Consider the following 22,753-nt stretch of genomic DNA (forward strand, 5'->3'; position numbering starts at 1 on the left):
AGCAAGATTTCACTACCTTGGTCAAAGTAACTTTTGTTCCTATTTTCATAGACTAGTTGAAAATGAGTAAACATTGCTGTATTCCTGATTGTGATGGTAAATATCCCGACCAACTTTACCATGTGCCAGCAAAAAGATTCTGTTCAGGCGAAAAACTCAAGTGGGCAAATGATTTGGAAAAAATTATTCTTGGCCTCAGGGCTGACAAAGCAATTGGAGATTTATATAAACGAGATGTAGTAAAGATATGTGGTCGTCATTTTAAAGCAGACCAGTTTATTCATGGTTAGTTTAAACAATTTCTTAACTATTCTACACCTGTATTGTATTCCTGGATTGGAAAAGTTTGTGTATTTTAGAAATAGTCATTATGTTAGTTTACTTAAAAAACATAAATTATTATTTATCTACAGGACAGAAACGAGATACGTTAAAATTTGGATCAATTCCAACATTAAACATGCCAGTGAAGTTAGCAGCCAGTACAAAGGTAGCTCGCAGACCACCCACTCCACGAAATCCAGAAAATTCTATTGTCTTTAAAACTTTTAGTTCATTTCTGAAACAAGCTAAATGTCTTGTTTCAAAAAGTGATACATGGAAAATACATGCAAAAGATTTCTCACAAATTTGCATTTCCCACGTCTCTGAATTCGATCAACAAAAATATAAAATATTTGTTAATGAAAATTTTCAATTAGATGTGCACTACTTTGGATGGTCTGGCCTCTCTAAAGAAATTTTTGAGTATAACGTTAGGTCCAAATCTGTAAGAGATCTTTTAAATTTTATTTCGAACCTACCAATTTGTGGAGGAGTGTCTGTGTTAGCAGATGGAGAAGATAGCAATATGACAGCTTCACATATTGTAACAAAATCAAGTCAAGCGTTTGATCACTGCAAACCTCTTCAATCAGTAACATTGGCTGTTAGGTGTGTTATACAGAACTTTTGTAAAATATAGTATTTAGATAATATGTTCAAACCTTTTTATTTTATTTACCCCAGAACAGATAAAATTGGTATATGCATAATTAGTCAGGAATTTGAGTTTACTGTTATTTAAATATTAAGCACTTACAGGATTATTTGAGAGTTGGTATGTCCGATAATATAGGATCGCAGCCTATAGCTGATGTAATAGTGTCGGTACTCACCCGTTGGTATCGGTGCCGATCCGATACCAGTTCATTTGTGCTTAACAGCCATATTGGGTAACAGATCAGATCGCGATTCTTTTTGCTCGAAATACTGGGTATCGGTATTAAATATCAAGTATCAGACATCCCTATTGAGAGTTCTAAATATAGATTAATATTAAGGTTAAGAACATTACATTTTGTTAGAAGAAGCCAGTTAGAACAGGATATAATATATATATATATGAAAATAAATGTAAAATTTTTGGAAGTTTTAAATAGAGATAATCAGCTCATAAAAAGATTATATTTTTTGCCAAAAAACTACTAAAAATATATTGGTATAGTAATGTATTTGTAAACTTCATCAAATCTAGGTCATTGCAGTGTGAACTATTTTTTGCTGGATTTTGTCCAAAATGTGTGATGGTATCAATGACAAACAAAAAAAGACTGCAACAAAAGCAGAGGTATGTTGCCAAAGTTGAAGGTATTCCCCTTCGCAAAGTAGATGCTCGTTCACTACCACAACGTGTAAAAAACACCATAAAGGATAAAAATGAAAGGTGAAAAATAAAATATTAAAATCAATAAATGTGATCGTAGTATTGATTATATGTTAATTGAAAAATATTTTAGCATTGCAAACCTGCAAAATCAAATTTCGGAGCTACTAAAGGATCAAAGCAAACATATACTACTGGACGATAATCAATCTTTTGATATCCAAAGTTGTATGCAAGAAGGTCAGTTTGTAATTCACACTTACAGCTTTTGGATATCCTATGTATATATATATAAAATTATACTTGGAATATTATAGTTAAAGGAAAAAAAGGAATTTCGCCTTTCTATGAAGAATTTTGGAAACAACAACTTTCTCTTAATCATCAAAGTAGAAAAACCAATCGATATCATCCTGATTTAATAAAGTAAGTTTTGCTGCTGGGTTTTTATTTAAAAATAAAATAATGGTTACATGTTTACAGGTATTGTTTACTTCTCTATGCTAAAGGACCAAAAGCATATCAAATGCTCCAGGAAACTGACATTCTTGTTCTTCCATCTTCAAGAACACTCCGCAGATATAGGTAAACAACTGATTTTCATTTTCAGATGAGTGAGATATACTGTATATATATATATTTTAACTGTTGCTATATGGACATATAAAAGTGGATATACATATATTTATAGATGTATAGATATTTATTAATTTATTTGTTATGTGTTAAAAGAAATGCCACACGGCCAAATGTTGGATTTGATCATGACATTTTGAAAAATCTAAATCTACCAGGCGATATTGATGACCACAGCCATCAAGTGATGCTTATTGTTGATGAGATGAAAATTCGTGGTAAGTAAAATTATCAAGGTGGTAAATTCGGTTTTACAAAATATGAATGGTAAAAGTTTAATTTTAGAGGAATTGGTATTTCAAGCCTCATCATCAAAATTTTTGGGATTTGTTGATCTGGGCAGCAACCTAACATTGGAAAATCAATCGTTAGCGAGCAATGCTTTAGGAATTTATGTTAAAGGTAAAATGTCTTTGTTTGTATGGTTTAAAAGACTACAGTAATCGGTTTTAATGTCTAAAATTACTGTCATTTTTCATATTTCTAAAAACAAATTGCACCTAGTTTTATATTTTAGGTATAACTAACTCAAACATTTCTGTGCTGTTGGGACATTTTGCCACGACAACTGCCAATGGACAAGAATTGTTGTCGCTTGTGATGCAAGCAATTAGTCTTCTGTTCCATATTTCTAACCTTCGTTGTTTGGCACTTATTGGTATGTCCTACATTTATTAAAAGTTTAATAATTGTAAAATTCAGGTTTACATGTTGGTTAAATATTATCATACAGCATGTTATTTTAATTAATTTCATATATATTGCAAATAAATACTTTTGAGAAACTAATGTAGGTGATGGGTGTCAGATGAACAGAAAAATGTTTTGCATGCTGGCAGCATTACCAGATGGAAGCCCAATTCCACACTGTGCTCCGAACCCAGTTGAACCACATAAGTGAGTATTGAGTTATCTAAGAGTTCTGTCGTTATGATTATAAAGTTTTATAAAACATTTTATGCTTTGTAGGACTTTATTCTTCGTGAGTGACCCAAGTCACTTGATTAAAACAGCAAGAAACAACCTATGTAACAGTCGTTCGGGATCCAAGCTCCTATGGAATAGTGGCTATTTAACCTGGTCATCACTTTTGTCACTTTATCATAACAACTGTGAACCTGGTGCTGAGTGCTTAACGATGCTCCACAAGTTAACAGTACGGCACATGTATCCCAATGGATTTGACAAAATGAAGGTTAATCTGGCTGCTCAGGTGTTGTCAGGGTCTGTTGCTGCAGCCCTGAAACAGAAAGGTGACGATGCACTTTCTAAGTTTTGCCAACTCATAAATGATTTCTTTGATATCTGCAACTCCAGTACAAGAAAAGGCAACCCTTTAAAAGCACCATTCTGTGATGTTAATGACTGGAGACTAAAGTGGTTGGAGCAGGATTTTATAAGTTATTTTCAGGAATGGGACAGAGTCGTGGAAGCAAGAAAAAAACAGAATGGAGAAAGTTTTACGGCACCAGAAAAAGAAAAAATGAAGATTTCCCATGCAACAAAAAATGGGTTGATTTTCACTGCGAAATCCTTAGTTGCTATTACAAAAATTATTTTGTCTAGTGGTGCCAAATATGTTATTCTGAGACGTCTATCCCAGGATGTCTTGGAGGCGTTTTTCGGACAGGTGCGGCAACAGGGTGGTTGTAATTTAAATCCAAATTTAAGGGAATTTAGCCAACGGGCTCATGCACTGAATGTAACAAGGGGCTTGAAGCGTTCAGTATTTGGCAATGTAATTTCTGAGGGAAGTATGGTGTAATTCAAATATTTATAACACAAGTAGTAGGTTCAAAATGATAAGGACCTAGCTTTGTTTTTCCTTCCCACCCTATAGAGGTGGGCTACAAACCGATTTATGTTGCACGCCATGACATATATACATTTTTTGTGTTTTATATACTTTTATTCACGTTATTCACCTTTGTTTTATTGAAGAGCATAATAAACTTTAAACCAGGTTGTTTGCCGGGCGAACTTGGTAAATAAGCCTGGACCCCATCGTCAAGGAGTCGCCCTTTGTCCAGGTTTTCAATTTTTTTATATTCCAGAACTGAAACCCATAGCTCCATAGGCAAATTCGGAAACTATGGAAAATTAAACTGGTTACTCTTGGCTGTTGCTATGAAAGCAGTTATGTAGCTTGAAATTATCAAACTGTAGATTTTGATGAAGAAGCCAACTGTTGACGAAATGATGCACCCTGACCTTTTGCTTTTTTTTTAACTTTGCGCTTTAACACTTGGGCTCTGTGAAACAGTTGTGTAAAGTGGGTGGCATATGAATGCCCTCTAGTCCGGACATATTTTTTAATAATATTAGACAAAATTGAAAACACATAGTAATGCGTTTGGTTGACATCCACTGGCAAGTCTTGAACCCATTTTTCAATTAACTTTTTCTGTGAAAGCAAAACTTCTTCGGCAATCAATGCAGGATCAAGTTCACGTGCAGATTCCTGTTGAAGTACTGATTTTACATTTAATTCAGACTGCAAAAAAATATTTTTTGCAACTTCATTTATACCCCAAAGATTTTTAACACTGCTGGGATTTTCTCCTTTTAGTTGCAGAATTAAAACCTCGCCCGTTTTGTAATACAGGGAACGTAGAACTCTCCCCCCTATGTAGTAGCAAATATCTCTTTCAGTATCATTGATGGAAGCATGTTGTTTTTCAAAATCAGTGCAATGTTTGCCCTTTTCCTTCAACAAAGCTGGAAAAAGCTCTATCAGCACTGACCTGGTATTTAAGTTTTGATTGTGAACCGTCAACATAAAATTTTGGCTAAAATCCTCCATTTTTATATTTTGATTATAAATTTGCAATACACTATCCAAAGTTAACTCGAAATCTTCTAATATTAATGAAGAAATGTATATTTTACATTTTTCTTCAGCAATTTTCCAAAGAGACATTAATTTATCAATAGTGATGGCGTCGCATTCCGAAACAATATGCAGTCTATTGATATGAGACTGACGACCTCGTGATGTACAAAAGGATGTTTTACACGATTCGCATATATACTTTTCGTCTGGTTGGTTTGACGAAATATCCATTTCTATTTCAATAAGTATTTGCTCCAAGGCTTCATCCAACCCTTCTTCGTCATCAAAATTCTCGGTTTTGTCCATATTAAAGCACAAGACTAATAATAACTGTGGTAAAAAACATACCAAGAGGCCAAGAGCGCTAAGAAATCAACGAGGCGTGGTAAATTCAGTGAAGCGTAACACGGCAGAAGCATTTTTGACGAATCGCAGTCGTGTCCAGGCATGTATTGTATAGGTATTGGAAAAACGATTGGTGATGCTTAGGTCAATAAATTTAAAAAAAAACTTGGCCACAAACCGGTATTCAAAGAGACTGGCCTTTAAAATATAGACAAACTGTGTGCCAAAATCTTCACGGCCAAATTTAAATACATGCCCCATTTATACCTAAAACTACGCTTACCATACGCCCCGTTTTAGCCAGAGCCCCGATTTTTAAGGCTTTGTAGAGGAACTACGCATGTTTGTGCTTGTAATTATAGTGTGCTCGCCTGGTAGAGTGTTAAATATTTCACCTAGATACTCTTTTCCTTTTCTGGCCATTCAAGAAGATCCAGACGGCATTTCGACTTAGTTAATCCCCATCGCAGTCGCTCTTGTGCTATATAGTGTCACGCTACTGCTGGATAAAAAACAACAGTCAACAGATGCATGCCTTACCGGTACTTGCGAGACGTGTTTGCCAACTATGCTGAATTATGTGAATGTACAATAAATCTATAAGCGACCTGACAGTATGCTCTTTAAATTACAATGGCAGTTTGTTTTAGTTTCGATTTAGTGGAGTCAGATAGCACGGTGGTCATGTCTCACCTGTCGAAATATACAGCTTTGTTCCGGCGTCCCGATTAGTCGACCAAAATGTACCGTTTTCGGGAAGCCAACATCTTCTCATACATTACCGCACTTGTTAAAAAGTGATAGATAATGTGTAAACTTTTCCTTGCGTTAAATGTGAATATAAACGTAACTATACCGTGTAGGCTAATTGGTTCAGTAGTGGGTTGATTGGAAACGCATTAGCGTGAGCAATATTTCAGTAACATTAGGCTAAGCAAGTCAAATTCCTCCTGAAATTTAAAGAAATAAAATCGGGGTTACGCCTATACGTTTTGCAGTAGAAGTATAGCCACGATAACCTAGATAAAATACATGTTTTAGCTGTTTTCTTACCATTTTTAAAGTGTCAAAAAATAAAATGAATAAAGGCGTTTCTTACGCTAAATATTTGAAAACATTTAGTCTTTAATTGACTTGCACATTTCCTCGAATATTTTGACTGGCGTCATACTCAGATGACCGCAAAAATGTTGGATCTCAAGACTGTTTCAAAGCGTCTCGATTTTAACCCAAAAATATGGTCAGCCTACCTAAAACTAACCTAGGCTACTAAGAATAAATAATCACAAAATAGTACCTGCATTTTGCTATTTAGCAGCAAAGATCTGCTAACTTCCTTAAACGGTTTAAAAAATGATATACTGTAGATTGAAGAATTTTATTGCACTATAAAGCAGTCACAACGGACAGTCTTATACTTCACATTTATAACAATATTTGATATCTATAGGTTGCTGTCAGCAAAAAAACAAATGCAATTTGTGGACGAACCATCAGAAACGCATCAACTACAAAATTAGCACGCTACGTAATCAAATGAAACCTAACATAACATACATCTACGTATTGGGCTACATACAATGTAGGGGAAACCTAAAAATCAACGACATATATATGAGTAATCTGTCAATAATATTTACAAAGTGCAGGGTGGCCACAACATTTCTAAAATATGTAGCAGGCGAATATCAGAGCAGACTTAAGAAAGAAAGTTTACCTTGTCATTATCTATTCTACATGAAATCATCAACAACTACACAGTACAGAAGCGACAATATAATTGTATGGCTAACTGACAAAATGATCTAAAGTTAAAACGAGTACCAAGTAAGATTTTCTTAACGCAAGTGTATAAGCAAAAAAACGGGCCCCACTAAAGGCAAATCACTAAGGATTTAAAGAAGATTACAAATCGCTATCAAGGTTTTGTGAAGTATGATCGGCTTTTGGTCATTTCAGACTGTCGGGGAGGCGAGGCAAGATTTAAACACGGCATCTACTTTGCTCCAAATGGCTGCGCCCTCCCTGTGCATTTTGATGTGCAGAATGGCGTAGTTCGTCAAGATTCCGCGAATGTCTGTTTTCTTGCGCTGTTTGAAGTCCTCGATTTCGAGCAAGGACTCGTCGAGAAATTCCTGCGCCAAAGCTTTGCTTTTTTCCAGGTTGGACTCGGACTCGGCGATGCTTTTGTCGAGTTGCTCGACTCGATTTTCGGCCTGCTCAGTCTTGTCTGAACCCATCAGGCGAGCCTTCATGCCGCTAAAGGAGAAGGTCTTAGTTTCGCCCGAAACCAGCTGCTTTTTCTCGACGACAAAACCGTGCAGTTGGTTCTCGTACCATTCCACGTCGTATTGAAGAGCCTCGTGCTTTTTGATTAGGGTCTGAAAGTAAATGCAAACACATGGTTAGTCTAACTCAGTGGTTCTTAACCTTGGTGTAATTTCTAATCCTAAAGGGTGCCGCGGCATATTTCGGAATCTTTTAGAATCTGATTTTTGTTCAACTCTTACAACTTTTTGTGTAAGATTAGACTGGAATAAATCCAATTATAGCTTCCTACGTTGTGTAGAGTGTGTGTTGTTCCAGTTCAGTTTATTGTGACATTCTAGTGGATGTGTGTTGTTTCAGTTCAATTTGTGACATTCTAGTGAATTATCTACGGAAAAATCGTAAAGGGGTGGCGCAATCTGCTTATTCTGAGGGTGCAGCTGGCCATAAAAGGCTGAGAAACACTGGTCTAACTAGTAACTGCTGGTTAGTTCTTACCCCTGGGCCACAGTCCTTTGTAAATTAGGTGACTGGGTCCTGGCTATTACACAGGATGTGGATATTTCTATATCGATATCTGTCCTATTCAATATATTAGTAAGATTTTCCAGATCTCTCCAAAATATGCCATATGCCATATGCCTCCAAAATAAAACTAATGTGAAGTTTATAATGATGGGGCTGCCGCTAAGTAAATATGTTTGAAGTAGCATATTGGATCCAAACCCACAGTTGATCAGTTGATTTTAACCAGTAAAACTTCAACATGCATCATTCAACACAAAAGGTTTCTACTATTTAAAAAAAATGGAGCTAACAAGTTTGGGTTATTGGAAAACAACATGGTTCAAAGTGTTAAAATTTGCGCTTTACAGGGTTACTACTTGGGTCCCAATCAGCAATGTTTTGAACTGGGCTAGACCACGAGATTTAAGACTGTTAAATTAGGTATTTTTAAAATATTTTCTAAAATCAATTTAAAAACAAATTTAACCCTAAAGTAAGAGGAAGTATTTCAGGAAAAAAAGTAAAATGAAACTATCTTGGTTTAAAAAAACAAAGTTATTTTACTAAAAAACATACTTAGGTTAATTATTAAAATTAATTCTTATTTGTTATAAGATAAACTTGACTAACAATATCAAAACATTACTTTTCGCATATATATGACCACCATGGATTGATACATTTGCTGTCTACAGACATACTCAAATATGTGATGCAAGTAAAAAACGTAGATTAAATATTAAAAAATTACAAATAATATTTTAAAGCAGTTTTAAGCTACCTTGAGAGAGTCAGCAAAGTACAGATACTCTTTCAGTTGTTCAGCAATTAAGTCCTCCTCATCAATTAGTGTGTCGATTGACTTTCCGAGCAGGTCAATTTCGATCGCAGCTTTCTGCAGGCCATTGCGCAAGGGTTGCGGCTCAGTCAATGCCCACTCTTTGAACACGCGATCGTAATTTCCATGAATCTAAAAATAAGTGAGATAAATGATATTTTTTTTAACAAAATCGTTTTCACATCTTTAAAATTAAAATACAACTTTAGTTTCAATTTATTTGTCAAGAATTATCAAAAAGTGGAAAAATTTGCACAAAGATATGTAAATAAAACAGTATTTATTACTTCTGAATTAAGGTTAATATCTATATCAATAAAATGGTAAACCAAATTTTTTTTAATATTAAAGTTACCTTGTAAATGCCAAACACTCGTTCTGCAAGTTTAGCTCGAACTCGGAGTAGGTTTGACAAGGCTGCTTGAAGCTGATTGGCGTAACATTTTAGCTGATCAAACCTAGTAGACATAAAATATGAGAGCCTTTTCTCATTTTTTGTTAATAATAAACAAGTTTATGCATATAGTTTATGTAAATATTATTTTTATTTATGTTAAAATGTGATTCGCCTACCCAGAGTAAATCACAAATGATACCCTTGCAACAGCTAGATAAAACAGTGCTTTTCGTGTTCAGTATTTAATTCATATTTTTCATAAAAAAATTAACTGATTGTTAAGAAAAATAATTTCCATTTACAAAGTTGCAATACTTACTACCCAACAAATACATGACCCATTGCCTTTTAGGCTTACCTTATATCAGGCTGCTTGACACGAAAAGAAGCATTGGCTTTTCTCAACCACGAATCTGATTTGGCTTGAAAGTCAGTCGCCAAGACAACATCTCTCCAGCCCTCTTCCTTAATGACAAAATGCTTGATAATTTTGTCGTTGCCAAGCTTTTTGTGGGTTGCCACACGATGTAGAAACGACTCTAGCCCTGCCCTACGCCGCTCCAGGAAATCGATATCGAAAGTATCGACGGCCGTCAGTTTGTTCCAAATGAAGTTGGCACGCTTTTCTGGCAACGGAGGAACAATTACGGATGGATAAGTGGCCAACAAGTAGTTGCGCAACAGTTCAAATTCACTGTAGCGACGCCATAGAGAAGTAACCTGCTCAAACATGGAACTAGCGGAATCAAGCGGAGTAGATTCAATCATGTAGACAACAAAAGTCTCCTGCATTTTCAGCCCTTTCGCCTCTGTTCTTTTTTCAGGGTCGCTGACTGTAATTTTTAATTGACTCAGCAGGGTTCCGTCTTTTGAGTTTAAGTCATCTTCTGGGTTCTTTGGTGGAGGTTTAACTATTTCAACTCCTTCTTCTTCGAAAATATCATTGTCTTCTGAACTGCTCATTATTAGCAATCAATTTTGTCAAATTAACCAAAAAAATTGACTCTGTTAAAACAATTATGATAGGTTTATGCAAGAAGAAGGATAGTTTTAATTATTTTATATCTGTTTTAGGGCCTATCACAACCAGTCTACTTATAAAACTTGAAAACAACATTTCAATAAAGTAATACAGATTAAGTCAATAAACATATGTATATTCTATACAATATGCCAGTTTATATTGCCATAATGCTGTACATGTTCCAATTTAACGACATGTTTAAACTTAATAACCACACACCGAAGAAATGTTTTATAGAAGGTAATAATGCAAAACTTTAAATAAAACAACTTTCCTGACAATCAATGACCTATACAGGTCACATTCATCAGGGCTTCTGACGCTGTATGCGAATGACATTGGTGACAACAGTTTATAAAACTATCACTTTCTTTTCGATTTTAGTGATCGAATATTTTTGGCCGAAACTTGTAAAACACCATTTTTAAAGCGCCCGACTTCACCAAATGTTTTTGCTTTTGAAGGCTCTTTCCAAAATACAGTTTTAGCAGCCGGCTTTTTCTTGTTCTTTTTTGCCGCAGATGCTGGTTTGACAAGAGGTACTTTAGATTTATCCTCCATTTCAAGTTTTTGGCGTTTTCTTTCTTCCATTAAAACCTAAAAAATCCAGGGTAAAAAGATAGATGTTAAAAGGCAATACTTTTGTTACATAATACATTGTTACTTAACCATAAAAAAGGACTGATTTAATCAAATGCACAGAAAACATGATACCCGAGTACCATACCTATTTTATAAAAATAAAAAATAAGTTAATAGGTTTGACATTAAAATCCACAAAATTGATGGTTCCATTTACATAAAAACAGAAAAAAAAAAACTTTCTGCTTTACAAAATTGATAAAATATATTGGCAGTAAATTATAAACAGGCTGATGATAAGATTTAAAATATAACTTCCGTAGTATGTCAGCAGAATATTTAATCAAGCAAAATTATTTTAAAATATAAAAATTGAAAGTTTCCACTGGTATTATAGGCTCAGCAAACAAATTAAAGCGGTTTATGGCACCAAAGGAATCTGGTCAAAAAACAGTAACAATACAAAATACTTGCACATTCATAAGTGGGAAAAAGAGATACTTACATATAAAAAAAATCTAGAACCTATAGTTTGCTTGTTTAATCTTTTAAAGTATATGTTACATTGTCAGTTGAAGCTTTCCCAAATGTGGCACTGGTGTACAATTCTACCCCCTTTTTTTACAGCAATGAACCGAGTTGTCAAAATTGAAATTTCAAGAAATAAATAAAAATGTTTGTGAGAATAAACATAATGTTGGCAATATAAACCCCTGGACGAAAACGTGGTAGGATTCTAGACCAGCGCCCAACATTGTCATGCTGGTGTAAAGTGTATAGTGAACAGCTTACTATATATATACCTTATAATTTACATATTCCCTCTTTTTCGGCTTTGCGCCAAGTTTAACTGCACGTTCTTCCTCAAATTTCCGTCTTTCTTCTTTGGAAAAACCCTTTAAACCGTAAGACGTAACGTCCCATTGTAACCGGTCTAAAATTTTATCAGTTTTTAAATCAAGTTCAACTTCAGGCTCTTGAGCTTTGGTCGAAGGAACTGGTTGATTTTGTTTCGGCTTTCTTCTTTTAAAAACAACCACTTCAACATTTTTGTTTTTATTTTTTACTGATTTTAGTTCGCATTCGTTGCTCTCAGTTTTAGAGTTATTTGACACTTTTTGTGCAATTTTCTTGTCGTTTCGCTCTGCCGACGAACGTGATTCTTTTTTTAATTTATTCAAATAGAAGTTGCGAACTTCGTCGAAATCTAATTCACTCATTTTAAGTAAGCCTGAGTACACTTTAAATAACTAACAAGGCTAAGCCATGTACACATTTGTGACAACACTGTCATGCAGTCAGGCATATCGAACTTTAATGAATTTAGAAAAAATATTTTTAATTTAGTGTGCCTTTTATACAACACGAGATTACGAAGAAAGGTTAGATTTTTTATTAAATAACCTAAAAGATTTTTTTTTAAATGCTAAAACTTGACATCGTTGCTGTGTGGCAAAGAAGTGAATACATAGTTTTCCTTGTGATGACTCTTATTGGCCATGTTGCCTCTGTAGAGGCCCACATGTAGCCTATGTTTGTACAAATGATAACAGCGTATTCAATTGATGCTGAAGTGTTAAATATATCGAAAGTAAAATAAACATCTAGCAATCTGACGATATGCACTTTAAAATACAGTACCTCCAAACAAAGGCGGGTCCGGTGTTCGACTCCAGTCTAATAAATCGACTGGACCTACTTCCAGTCTCGAGTTTGATCCGACTTTCACAGCCCAGTATTTCAATCATAGGTGATCATATATCGATCACCAACTCACAATAAGTGGGTGGGAAAAAATCGAATTACAGCCGGTAACTGTTACAAACTTTGTACAGGATATATGGGCTATGCACACATCGGACTTAGACTATCGGACTATAAAGCAAAATAAGAACATCATTAACACAAATGTTTTGGTGCCATTTCTTCTAATGCATTAGGCAAAAAATCAGTTGCATATTTCTATACGGAATCGACAGAAAGCAGGGTTTCTTGAGGTTGCTTGATTCATGACGTCACGTTATAACGTACCTGTGACGCCAACTCTAAAAATCTTCATGCCTTCTGTTAAGAAAACGATTTTACTTTAACCCCCGCTAACATGTCTTTTCTTGGAGTTGGAAACCTAAAGTAACCTCCTCCATTGACTCGAACCGAAAGTGCTAAATAAAAATCATGGATTTCTTGTGCGAAAACGTGTTGTTGGCACTTTGTCCCAAATTTAAAGCCAATATGACAGTAACAAGAAAACCTCTCTATTGAAGAAGTAAAACTATATTGGCGTTTTAATTTTTACAAAAAACTTTTATTGCTGCATACCATTAGGTGTTGAACACACTTCAGTATTCTAGCAACATAGAAAGGTACAACGGTGAAACTCACCAACATAAGTTTTATTGTAAAAATGCATAGAGAAAAAACGAATAATATGCGCAAAACATGATCACAGTCTAAACGTTGGATGTTGAAACAAAAAAAATTAATTATTTAAAAAAATGCAAGAACATTTATTAATTATTCTATTTACATTGAAGAAATGTTAAACGTAATAAACACATCAAAAATAAGGCACAAATCTAAAAGTTCAGTTGAAAGGAAAATACAGTAAAATGGCATCGTCTGTCGGCTTATATTCAGTGATGTAAATTACAAGGAATGAGGTTGCATAAGGTTATTTTCTTTATTGGAAATTTTGCTATTCTGTTCTCCATAAGACGTGCATTCACCATCTGAACGATCAGCGAACAGATTATGTTTTTTAAGAGGCAAATTGATAAAATGTTCAATAACGTAATTTTGTAAACTACAAAATTTGTTCCACGTCTGTAAAAACTTATTATTTAAAGCTTGTGCCGATTTATCAATAGAACACCTAATAATAATATTAATGGGTAGTTAAGTTACATAATGTATTTTGATTGGAATGCATGTAATTGTCACCTAAAATCAACGTTAAAAGTGGGCTCCTAATTTTCGAACACACGAAGAGAACACACAATAGGACCTAAAAAGCAACAATACTTAAAGCAGAAAAATCTACAAAACCATAGTATTAAGACCAACGACATAATAAAGCCAAATACGCAGTAATATCCAGTACACAATAAGATCGAAATCGTTTGATCAAGACATAAATCTGCCGGAATATGTCCCAAATTCAACAAAATGGCCAAAATAACGCTCGAAACTGTAGGTAGAGAGTATGGGACGATCGGGGGCTGCCGGTCTGGCACCAGCCGTTTTGGTGTCGATGCTTGGGTACCCTACTTTGCTGTTTTCGCACCGGAATTTTTTGGCCATGTTTCGAGTGGAATGGAACGCATGTAATTGTCAGTTGTCACCTTCAAACAACTTCGAAAGTGAACTTCGAATTTTCTTCCACGGGAAATGGCAACCAAGACTTTGTCTCCCACAAAGTCTAACTTATTTCGCATCTATGCACCTCTGAGAGTCACTTGTTGGAACTTACTCATTTCGTATCCACATCCTTTGCGCTTTCGCCGTTTTCACGTTTTTCAGACTCCACGTCCTTTGCGCTTTCTCCATTCTCACGTTTTTCAGGCTCCATGTCCTTTGCGCTTTCTCCATTCCCACGTTTTTCAGACTCCAGATCCTTTGCGCTTTCGCCATTTTCACGTTTTTCGGACTCCACGTCCTTTGCGCTTTCGCCATTTTCACGTTTTTCGGACTCCACGTCCTTTGCGCTTTCGCCATTTTCACGTTTTTCGGACTCCACTTCCTTTGCGCTTTCGCCATTTTCACGTTTTTCGGACTCCACTTCCTTCGCGCTTTCGCCATTTTCACGTTTTTCGGGCTCCACTTCCTTTGCGCTTTCGCCATTCCCACGTTTTTCGGACTCCACTTCCTTTGCGCTTTCGCCATTTTCACGTTTTTCGGACTCCACTTCCTTCGCGCTTTCGCCATTTTCACGTTTTTCGGGATCCACTTCCTTTGCGCTTTCGCCATTCCCACGTTTTTCGGACTCCACTTCCTTTGCGCTTTCGCCATTCCCACGTTTTTCGGACTCCACTTCATTTGCGCCTATGCCGCTCCAATGTTTTTGTAGCTCAAGTGTAGCGGCGGATTTTTTCACTCCTGCCTGGCATACCGAGCAATTCAACCATTCCTCTCTGGCTGCTTTGCAAATGTCACAGTTCGGGGTCATACATTTCGGCTTTGTAACTGCAAAACAAAAATCGGCGTTCATCTTTTTATAGTTAGTAAAACAAGAACAATTGGAAATCGGAAAATTTTAAAGCAAAAAGTCAATATTTGGTTAAACATTTTTATATATTAGTGCCACCATAAACAAACTGTAGAACTTGCCGAATGCGTCGTGACCAGGGACGTGCCATACTTGATATTTTATTCAGATACCAAATGGCGTCATTACCTTGCTCAAACAAACAAAATTGGCCCGCGATGAAAAGAAGTTGGACAAGCCTGATCTAGACCAGCGTTCTCAACCAGTGGGTCACGGTTCACTGGTGGGCCATACACGAGCATTTGAGGTGGGCCACAGACCAATTTAAAAAAGCTAGATTTAGTTTCATTTGTGTCACTATATTTAATCTTACATGAATAATGACTTGGGGAGGAATTAAAAAAATGAAAATTTATTGTTCAGCCGCAAGTATTTATCTAATGCACATTTGAATAAATAAAAAAAAAATTAAATATGTTCTGCTGTGTTTTGTTCTAAACCTATTTTACAGTTTTTTTTTCATAAAAAACTATTGAACCACAGATTTTTTTTGCAACGTAAATGGGCCACGAAAGGAAAAAAGGTTGAAAACCACCGATCTAGACCGGCGGCAAGCCATAACATAGCGCGACCTTGCCACGCTTGCGTTTCTACTTTTGTTTTTGTGCGCGCTGTGCACTTACGAGGTTTATTGTTGTCGCTGAATATTTTCTCTCCAACTGGAGTGATGTAACAGCGAACCACGGATGTCAACTTGACGTTTATCAGGCGTTCGGCGATAACCGTGGCACCGTCGTCACCGAAGTGGTTATCGTCGACAATGAACTGTTTCATCTGCAAAGGTTTATAGTATGTCTTTGCTAGAAACAATATTGCATGATAAAATCATCATCCTGCAATTTACAGACGTTTCAGCAATAACTCATGCCATCATCAGTGTAAAAATCAAGTTACACGGATGATGGCATGAGTTATTGCTGAAACGTCTGTAAATTGCAGGATGATGATTTTATTAAATGTTATGGCTTTATTTTTACTGAAATTTCTTAAAAAAAAACGTGTATTGTGTTCCAAAGAATATTTTATGCATTAGGTGTTTTTATGTTTTACCGAATATTTCATTTCATAAGTGCTGTTACTTTACATATCATGACCTGCTCAAATTTTTTTTATATCTGTAAAAAGTTGACACGGCTAAGCAAAAAAGATATAAATCAATAAAGTATTATTTAAAAGGTTTAAATTATGCTACGTACTTCTGTTTGAGCTTCTATATTCGGTCTACCACTAACTACAACCTCCAGTTACTATGCTTTAAAGAAGCCAAAAAATTGGTGTTCAAGTTTTTTAGGATTGGGTATGAAACAAGAGGTTTTCATGAACGACAATGATTCAGAAATAAACACTTTAAACCAGGAGGGTAAATGAAGTGGCGCCATTTAAAAGGCAATCTTTGTTGGTTTTAATTTGGCCCACCCGTGAAACGAAAAAATGCATATTTTAAGGTAAACTGTGTATGTTTTCGTTATGAAAAATGCTTTAAAATAACGTTATTGGGGCGAAGTTGGTCTATTTAACTTATAGTTATCCAGTAAATTAACCTGACATATGGCCAGGCTGTTTTTCTACTTTTGTTTACATCGGAAAACCTAGACTGGTTGGGTTGGCTTCCAAAAAAAAATACATACAACACATGTTACGTTTTCAAGTATTTGACAAACATAAACTTCCCTAAAAATTTGAAACAAGAAAACATGCCAAATCGCTTACTTTATGTCCCTTGAAGTTTTGGGTTGCTTCGCAGAGAAGCTTTAAATGGTCAGCTCTCAGGCCACAGTGTGTCAGTTTCAATGAGATGATTTTGTGAAGACAAGATGCCAGACGCTCAGCGGCATAGATGGTAAGCTTGTTTTCATTGAGCTCCAACAATTCAATCTAAACACAAATGAAGTCTGCTTGTCTGGGAAACAAACAATAAGGACACCGATGTGATGCCAATGTTATTTGCCATCAACACTGGGGCCAGCAGTTTGAATACCTTTCAAGTTAACAAGTATGGAAGTAGAGATAGCCCTGTTATACATCGGTTTACCGATAGTATCAACCGGTATTCTGCTGCTACCGAAATATCGTTTGACAAAGTTGAGTATATTTTTGCCGATATTGGTCAAAAAATTAAAAAAAACTTCAACCTTTTAAAAAAATTTAACAGGAAATATTTAGAAAGCTAACAGCCAATCATAGGCTTTCCAAATTGTCCACACCATTTTGTTATCATTGAGAACTTGTAAGCATGGAAAATGTAAGTCAGCAAAAAGATAGTTAAACTGTACAAAGACAAATGCTAGGGATGTCTGAGACTTTTTTATTCTGATACAAACTACAAACCCATGATTCTGGGCGAAAAGAAGGGATGTAAATCATGTAACAATACCAACTGATTAACTGAAAGCATTGTTGTATCACTGTAACAAAATAACAAAATTAATAAAACATGATAAACATTATCACAGTACCAAGAAAAAATTCTTTAGTGGAAAAAAACAAGTTATAGTACGGGTTTGCCAGATAGAAAAAATGAAAAAAGCCATATTACTCTGAAAAAAGCCAAATCTACTAAAAACTCTAACAAGCCAATTTTTTTTCTTAAATATATAAAAAAATACAATAAATGGTCATGCTGGTGCATTGAATTTATCTTTTTTTTCTCTAAATTTTCTTAATTTTTTTCTTTTTTTGTAAATTTTTCTCAACAATTTTTTTTTCTTTTAGTAAATTTTTCTTGGCAATTTGATGCATTTGATTGCAAACCATGGCTAAGATTAACAGATAAGCTTGGATCTTTAAGGATACCTAGTATTTGACTTTACCAGTTCAGGTAAAGATGCTTTCTTGCTCGTATAAAAACCTTTTAAGGCTGACATAACTTACCGGTGTCTCTCTTTTTAGCAGAGCAAGGGAGATGCTGTTGATGTCATCATCGGACAGATCACAATTGATAATGGATAGTTTTTGCATGTTGGAAAGAAATGGCAACAAATTGACCACTTCGAAGAACGGATCGTCCCACATTAGGAATTCATCGACCTGAAATCCCCCCCAAAAAACATGGACTTAGCACATGTCTATCTAGGTACTTCAGTAAAACAATGTAAACATTCGTTTTGAAGACTTTTCTTAGGATGTCCTTAATATGCAAGTTTTGTGTAAAAAGTCAAAGGGTTATTCGGATTTTTATATGCAAGGCTAGTAGACAAAGGCCATCTGATTTAATATAAAACATAGCATTTTTTAAGCTTTTTGTTTAAAACTTCACAATTTCCAAGTAAAAGCTGTGTTGGAAGCATTGATTCATTGATAATAAATGTGCAATTATACACCTTGCTTAAAATAGAACACTTAATGTGCTAATATTCATTATACAGCAAGTTATACATTTTTTCATTATACAGTAAAATTTACATTTTAATCAATGAGCCAATGACACAGTAACACTTCTGTTTTAGTTTCCTTGTAAACACACCTGGTGGTTAAGTTTTCTATGGGCAAGCATTTCAATGAGGGAATCCAAGCATTCATCGGCAAACGTTTCCTTTTTGGAAGAGCTTCCAACAATGTGAAGCTTGATGTTGCTGGTAGCATCAAGGACCAGAGTCAAGTCAGCCACATTTTTAAGGCTGATTTGAGTGTTGAGAACTATCTTTCGTGGCAGTTGGTCAGCAACAGCTCTGACGATTTCAGCATTTCCAGACTCATAGGCAAGGCCACAGACTTCAAACAGCGCACTGTTGCTTGGGTCGGTTGCTATCTGAGAGCAAAGTGAATTGGCGATGTCTTTGAGCATGGCTTTCTTGGTGTCGATCACAGCAGAAGAGATGGCGTAAGTAGACTTGAGTATGACACGGAGATCTGGGTTGAGCAAACCAAAAGCAAACCGCATAACCGGTTTCCACCTTTCCGATTTCAGCTTTTCAATGTATCGTGTAAATTCCTTCATAGTAAGGTCGTACATGAGCTTGAGGGCCGCATAGAACGCCTTCAAAAGCGGATGCAGGAAATCTAAGCTGTCTTCTCCTTCATCTGGCGGCATAGTGTTGCGAACTTGTACAAAACTATTCACTATTTTTCCGTCTTCACCCAGTTTGTCGAGGTCTAACAGATCCAAGGGGATGTTGTTCACGATGCTGTACAGAGAACAGGTGGCCAGCATTCTGGCATAATCTGGAGGGCAATCTGTGCTGGCTATGAAAAGGGCAAAAGTACCGCTGATGGGATACACGCCGTTGCCAAGAGTGTACTTGAACGAATAAGGCATGACTCTGTTCGCTAATTGAGAGTCCTCCAGTAAATCATTGATATGGGGACTGCGTCGAAGAGCCCATCTCACTTTTTGTAAGTAGGTGAAATCTTTTGCTCTTTCTAAAAACAGGACTCTCTCGCTCATTTTTCCAAAGAGCTGCATAAAAAAGTCAGGCTTGATAGCTTCTTTGGGGCATGCAGGCGTAGGCCGAGAGATGTGAATTTTGTGTGCGTTGCCAAGAATGTTGCTGGCCAGGATATTCTTGATGATTGTGTCAGGCGTTCCCTGATCGTAAAGACCCATGACTGGGGCATTGGGGTTGGGGTCTTCCTCGAGTCGTCTGGAGTAGCAATCCATCGTCAGGAAAAGTTTGGATGCATCCATTTTGGTAAGTATCTGGTCCTGAACAGATCGTCTTTCCTTGCCAATTTGTTTGTTGGCAATGTGTTTGGTTCCTGTTGCTCGTTGAATAAACTCGCTGACACCCAAATTTTTCTCTCGTTTTAACTTTCTGTAAAACAAAAACATTTCGAGTTGACAAAAGCCAGGCGTTTAAATATTACAACTGTTCTACAAGTTGTTATTTTCAGCTTTAAGACATACATTTCAGAAAGCATTTTGCGCTTGGAACAAGAAGATAAAATAAACATTGATTTCTAAAGAGTAACCATAAATCATAGGCGCTGAACGTGTGTTTGGGCGTCAAAATGTTGTGGAGTTTGACCAAGTTACGTCAGCATTTACAGTAATATCCCGGTTAAGTCTGCACCCGTTTAAGTCCGCATCCCAGTTAAGTCCGCAAAAAATTCCAAAAAAATCTGGATTTAAGTTTATCAAAAATATTTTTTCATTGTAAAATAGGTCACCAACTCTGCTAAAATAATGTCACAAGAAACTAAAAGCACAACAAACGCTGTGACAACATTAAAGATATTTAATGTATTTGTAATATTCACGGATGTTTAAACATAATTATCATGTGCATCGTCAACTGCTGCATATTTTGCACATTTTTGCCATTCTCTGAACGAGGGCTGTTCAGCAATTTGCTTTGCTTTTAAAATCGACAATAAACGTAGAACCGGAAGACTTGCGCGGCGCAAGTGTCAAGCCGCAGATACATCATATATTTTAGTTTATCATACTTTCGTGCAAGACTTCACTTACTAGGGTGACCTGGGACACTCAATGCAGTAATAAGTTACAGTCTCTGAAATTCACTTGAAAGTTTGCCTTTTCCTGACACTTTGTACAGTTAAAATTGCACTATTAGAACATAATTTACTGGCGTAACACCCTCACTTCACACGTTATGGGATCAAATGGGTGAACGCTGATTTTAGTTAATTTATTGTCAGGTTTGGCAGAAATCTCCAAGACGTGTTAAAATGTCCTTTATTTAGCACAATGTGAATTATAATTGTCAAAGACGTGTAAACAAGCACTAATTATTATGACTTTAAAAGAGTTTGTTATGCTGAGAAGTAGCCTATTTTCTTTGCGCTACCCACTGTACTGCGCGTACGCCAAAATATAGCTAAAAATGTTAAGTCCGCACCTACCAGGTAAGTCCGCACTAGCCTGTAAAATTCAATTTGCGGACTTAACCGGGATATTACTGTAGTGTACAAAATTATTTCCTTTAGAACAGTTATAGTTCACTAGAAGTGTTTAAAATTTTTCCTGAACTACCACACAGGCACGAGGCCATCGATACCAAAACTGTATTTTTAATTATATGTTAATGCTTTTTTTTTTCGATTTTTTGTAAAGTTTTGTCTATTAAATTGGAATTTTTTTTAGTGTAAAGGCGCTTAAGGAATTGACACTATGCTAAATAGTTTATCTCAGTCATAATGTTCAACAACACAAAATCTGTTTTTAAGAGTTTTCGCATTATTTGTGTAATTACTAATAATCATTTTTGCACTTGTTGCAAAAGTGCTCTGCAATTTTGAAAGTTTGGCATCCATGCCATACATATATATATATATATAAAAACACAATTGTAAGTGAAAAAAAATACGCAAGTTGCAACCTACTGATAGCGTTTATCATCAGACTGTGATCGCTTCATACGTTCCAGCTCCTCATTTTGTTTCCGTTCTCTTTCTTCTGCCCTCATTTTTTCTGCCACGTTTAGAACTACGGGTGGCTCTTTTTTTGGCTTTTGAGGAAAACCATCAGGGCCGATGGCAATTGTTTTCTCTGCACGACAAATACTTTGGCTTAAAAAATATTTTTAATTATGAGTCCATGTGTGTAATATTTATTGCTAAACTAACAATACTTAAAAATTGCCCAAGGGGCAAATTCAGTAATTCTATGTTAAAACCTACCCTGTTTCTTCGATTCTTTTAATCTCGCCTTTCTTTCTTTATTTTTCCTGGTTTTGCTGCTTCCCTGCTTGGTTGGTGCACAATCTATTTTACAACAACAATAAAAGTAATAAACCAAAATAGCATTGCGATGCAAAAGCTTTCCATTTCCCAGTATTTTTTTAAGAAGACTTGATCTATCAGCAGGTTATCGAAACCTGGCAAACAAACAGTTCAATTTTGGACCCTCACTTATAATTTCTTTCTTCTATGGAACATTTTACAGATTTTGAAGTGAGCGACCAAGATTTAATGCCAATTTGTAATCCTTCCACAAGGTAAATCCCTGTCAAAGTGACCAAAAAGTTTAACCCATTTCTTTTTTTTTATTGATGAATACAATTTGCTTGTTTAAATGTTTGGTAATCGCTGATAGGTAAATTTGAACGATAATGACCTTTTTATTTTTGTTGTTTTAGATGTAAGTCAAATCAATGTGTTTAAAAACTTACACAAAAAATACCTTGAAACATATGCATCAATTGTTTTATGTAAGGTGCCAATAAAAAAGTTTATTATATGGGCCGAAAATTTATTTTCGGGACATATCTTGTTTTTGCCGTTATTCTTTTTTGGTTTCCTATGGTTTCCTATGGTTTCCTATGGTTTCCTATGGTTTCCTATGGTATGTTTCAGACCGAGTTTTGTCCGAAGCTTTATAGAAAAAGTAGACATCGTAGAACCTTCAAATTTTCAGACATGGCGTAGAGTGGTATGTAGGTGCTTTGTAAAAGTTTATGAGGCTGCACTCCCAGGGGCCTTTGCTTGGGGGGGTAAAAACCTGAAATATTGCGTT

At 35.7% G+C, this 22,753-nt stretch overlaps 3 protein-coding genes across 3 annotated transcripts; all 3 read right to left on the bottom strand.

Moving 5' to 3' along the window:
* Nucleotides 1-6,836: 6,836 nt before the first annotated feature.
* On the bottom strand, nt 6,837-10,474 carry LOC146138718 (sorting nexin-4-like). The gene is made up of 4 exons (XM_083393594.1): nt 9,828-10,474; nt 9,428-9,530; nt 9,016-9,204; nt 6,837-7,840 (listed from the first exon to the last, which is right to left on the bottom strand). Exons 1-4 carry the CDS (start codon nt 10,430-10,432, stop codon nt 7,415-7,417), a joined length of 1,323 nt encoding a protein of 440 aa, XP_083249720.1. The 5' UTR covers nt 10,433-10,474; the 3' UTR covers nt 6,837-7,414.
* Nucleotides 10,474-12,311, bottom strand: LOC146138719 (40S small subunit processome assembly factor 1-like). The gene is made up of 2 exons (XM_083393595.1): nt 11,879-12,311; nt 10,474-11,090 (listed from the first exon to the last, which is right to left on the bottom strand). The coding sequence occupies exons 1-2, from the start codon at nt 12,293-12,295 to the stop codon at nt 10,857-10,859; spliced, it is 651 nt and encodes a 216-aa protein (XP_083249721.1). The 5' UTR covers nt 12,296-12,311; the 3' UTR covers nt 10,474-10,856.
* A 2,233-nt stretch (nt 12,312-14,544) lies between these two features.
* On the bottom strand, nt 14,545-22,005 carry LOC146138720 (uncharacterized). Its single transcript, XM_083394662.1, has 7 exons — nt 21,919-22,005; nt 21,622-21,787; nt 18,803-20,090; nt 18,211-18,366; nt 17,050-17,214; nt 15,963-16,113; nt 14,545-15,257 (listed from the first exon to the last, which is right to left on the bottom strand). The coding sequence occupies exons 2-7, from the start codon at nt 21,702-21,704 to the stop codon at nt 14,545-14,547; spliced, it is 2,556 nt and encodes an 851-aa protein (XP_083250788.1). The 5' UTR covers nt 21,705-21,787; nt 21,919-22,005.
* Nucleotides 22,006-22,753: the final 748 nt, after the last annotated feature.

Source organism: Ascidiella aspersa, chromosome 7 (assembly GCF_963924565.1).
Source record: "Ascidiella aspersa chromosome 7, kaAscAspe10.2, whole genome shotgun sequence".
Classification (NCBI taxonomy): domain Eukaryota; kingdom Metazoa; phylum Chordata; class Ascidiacea; order Phlebobranchia; family Ascidiidae; genus Ascidiella; species Ascidiella aspersa.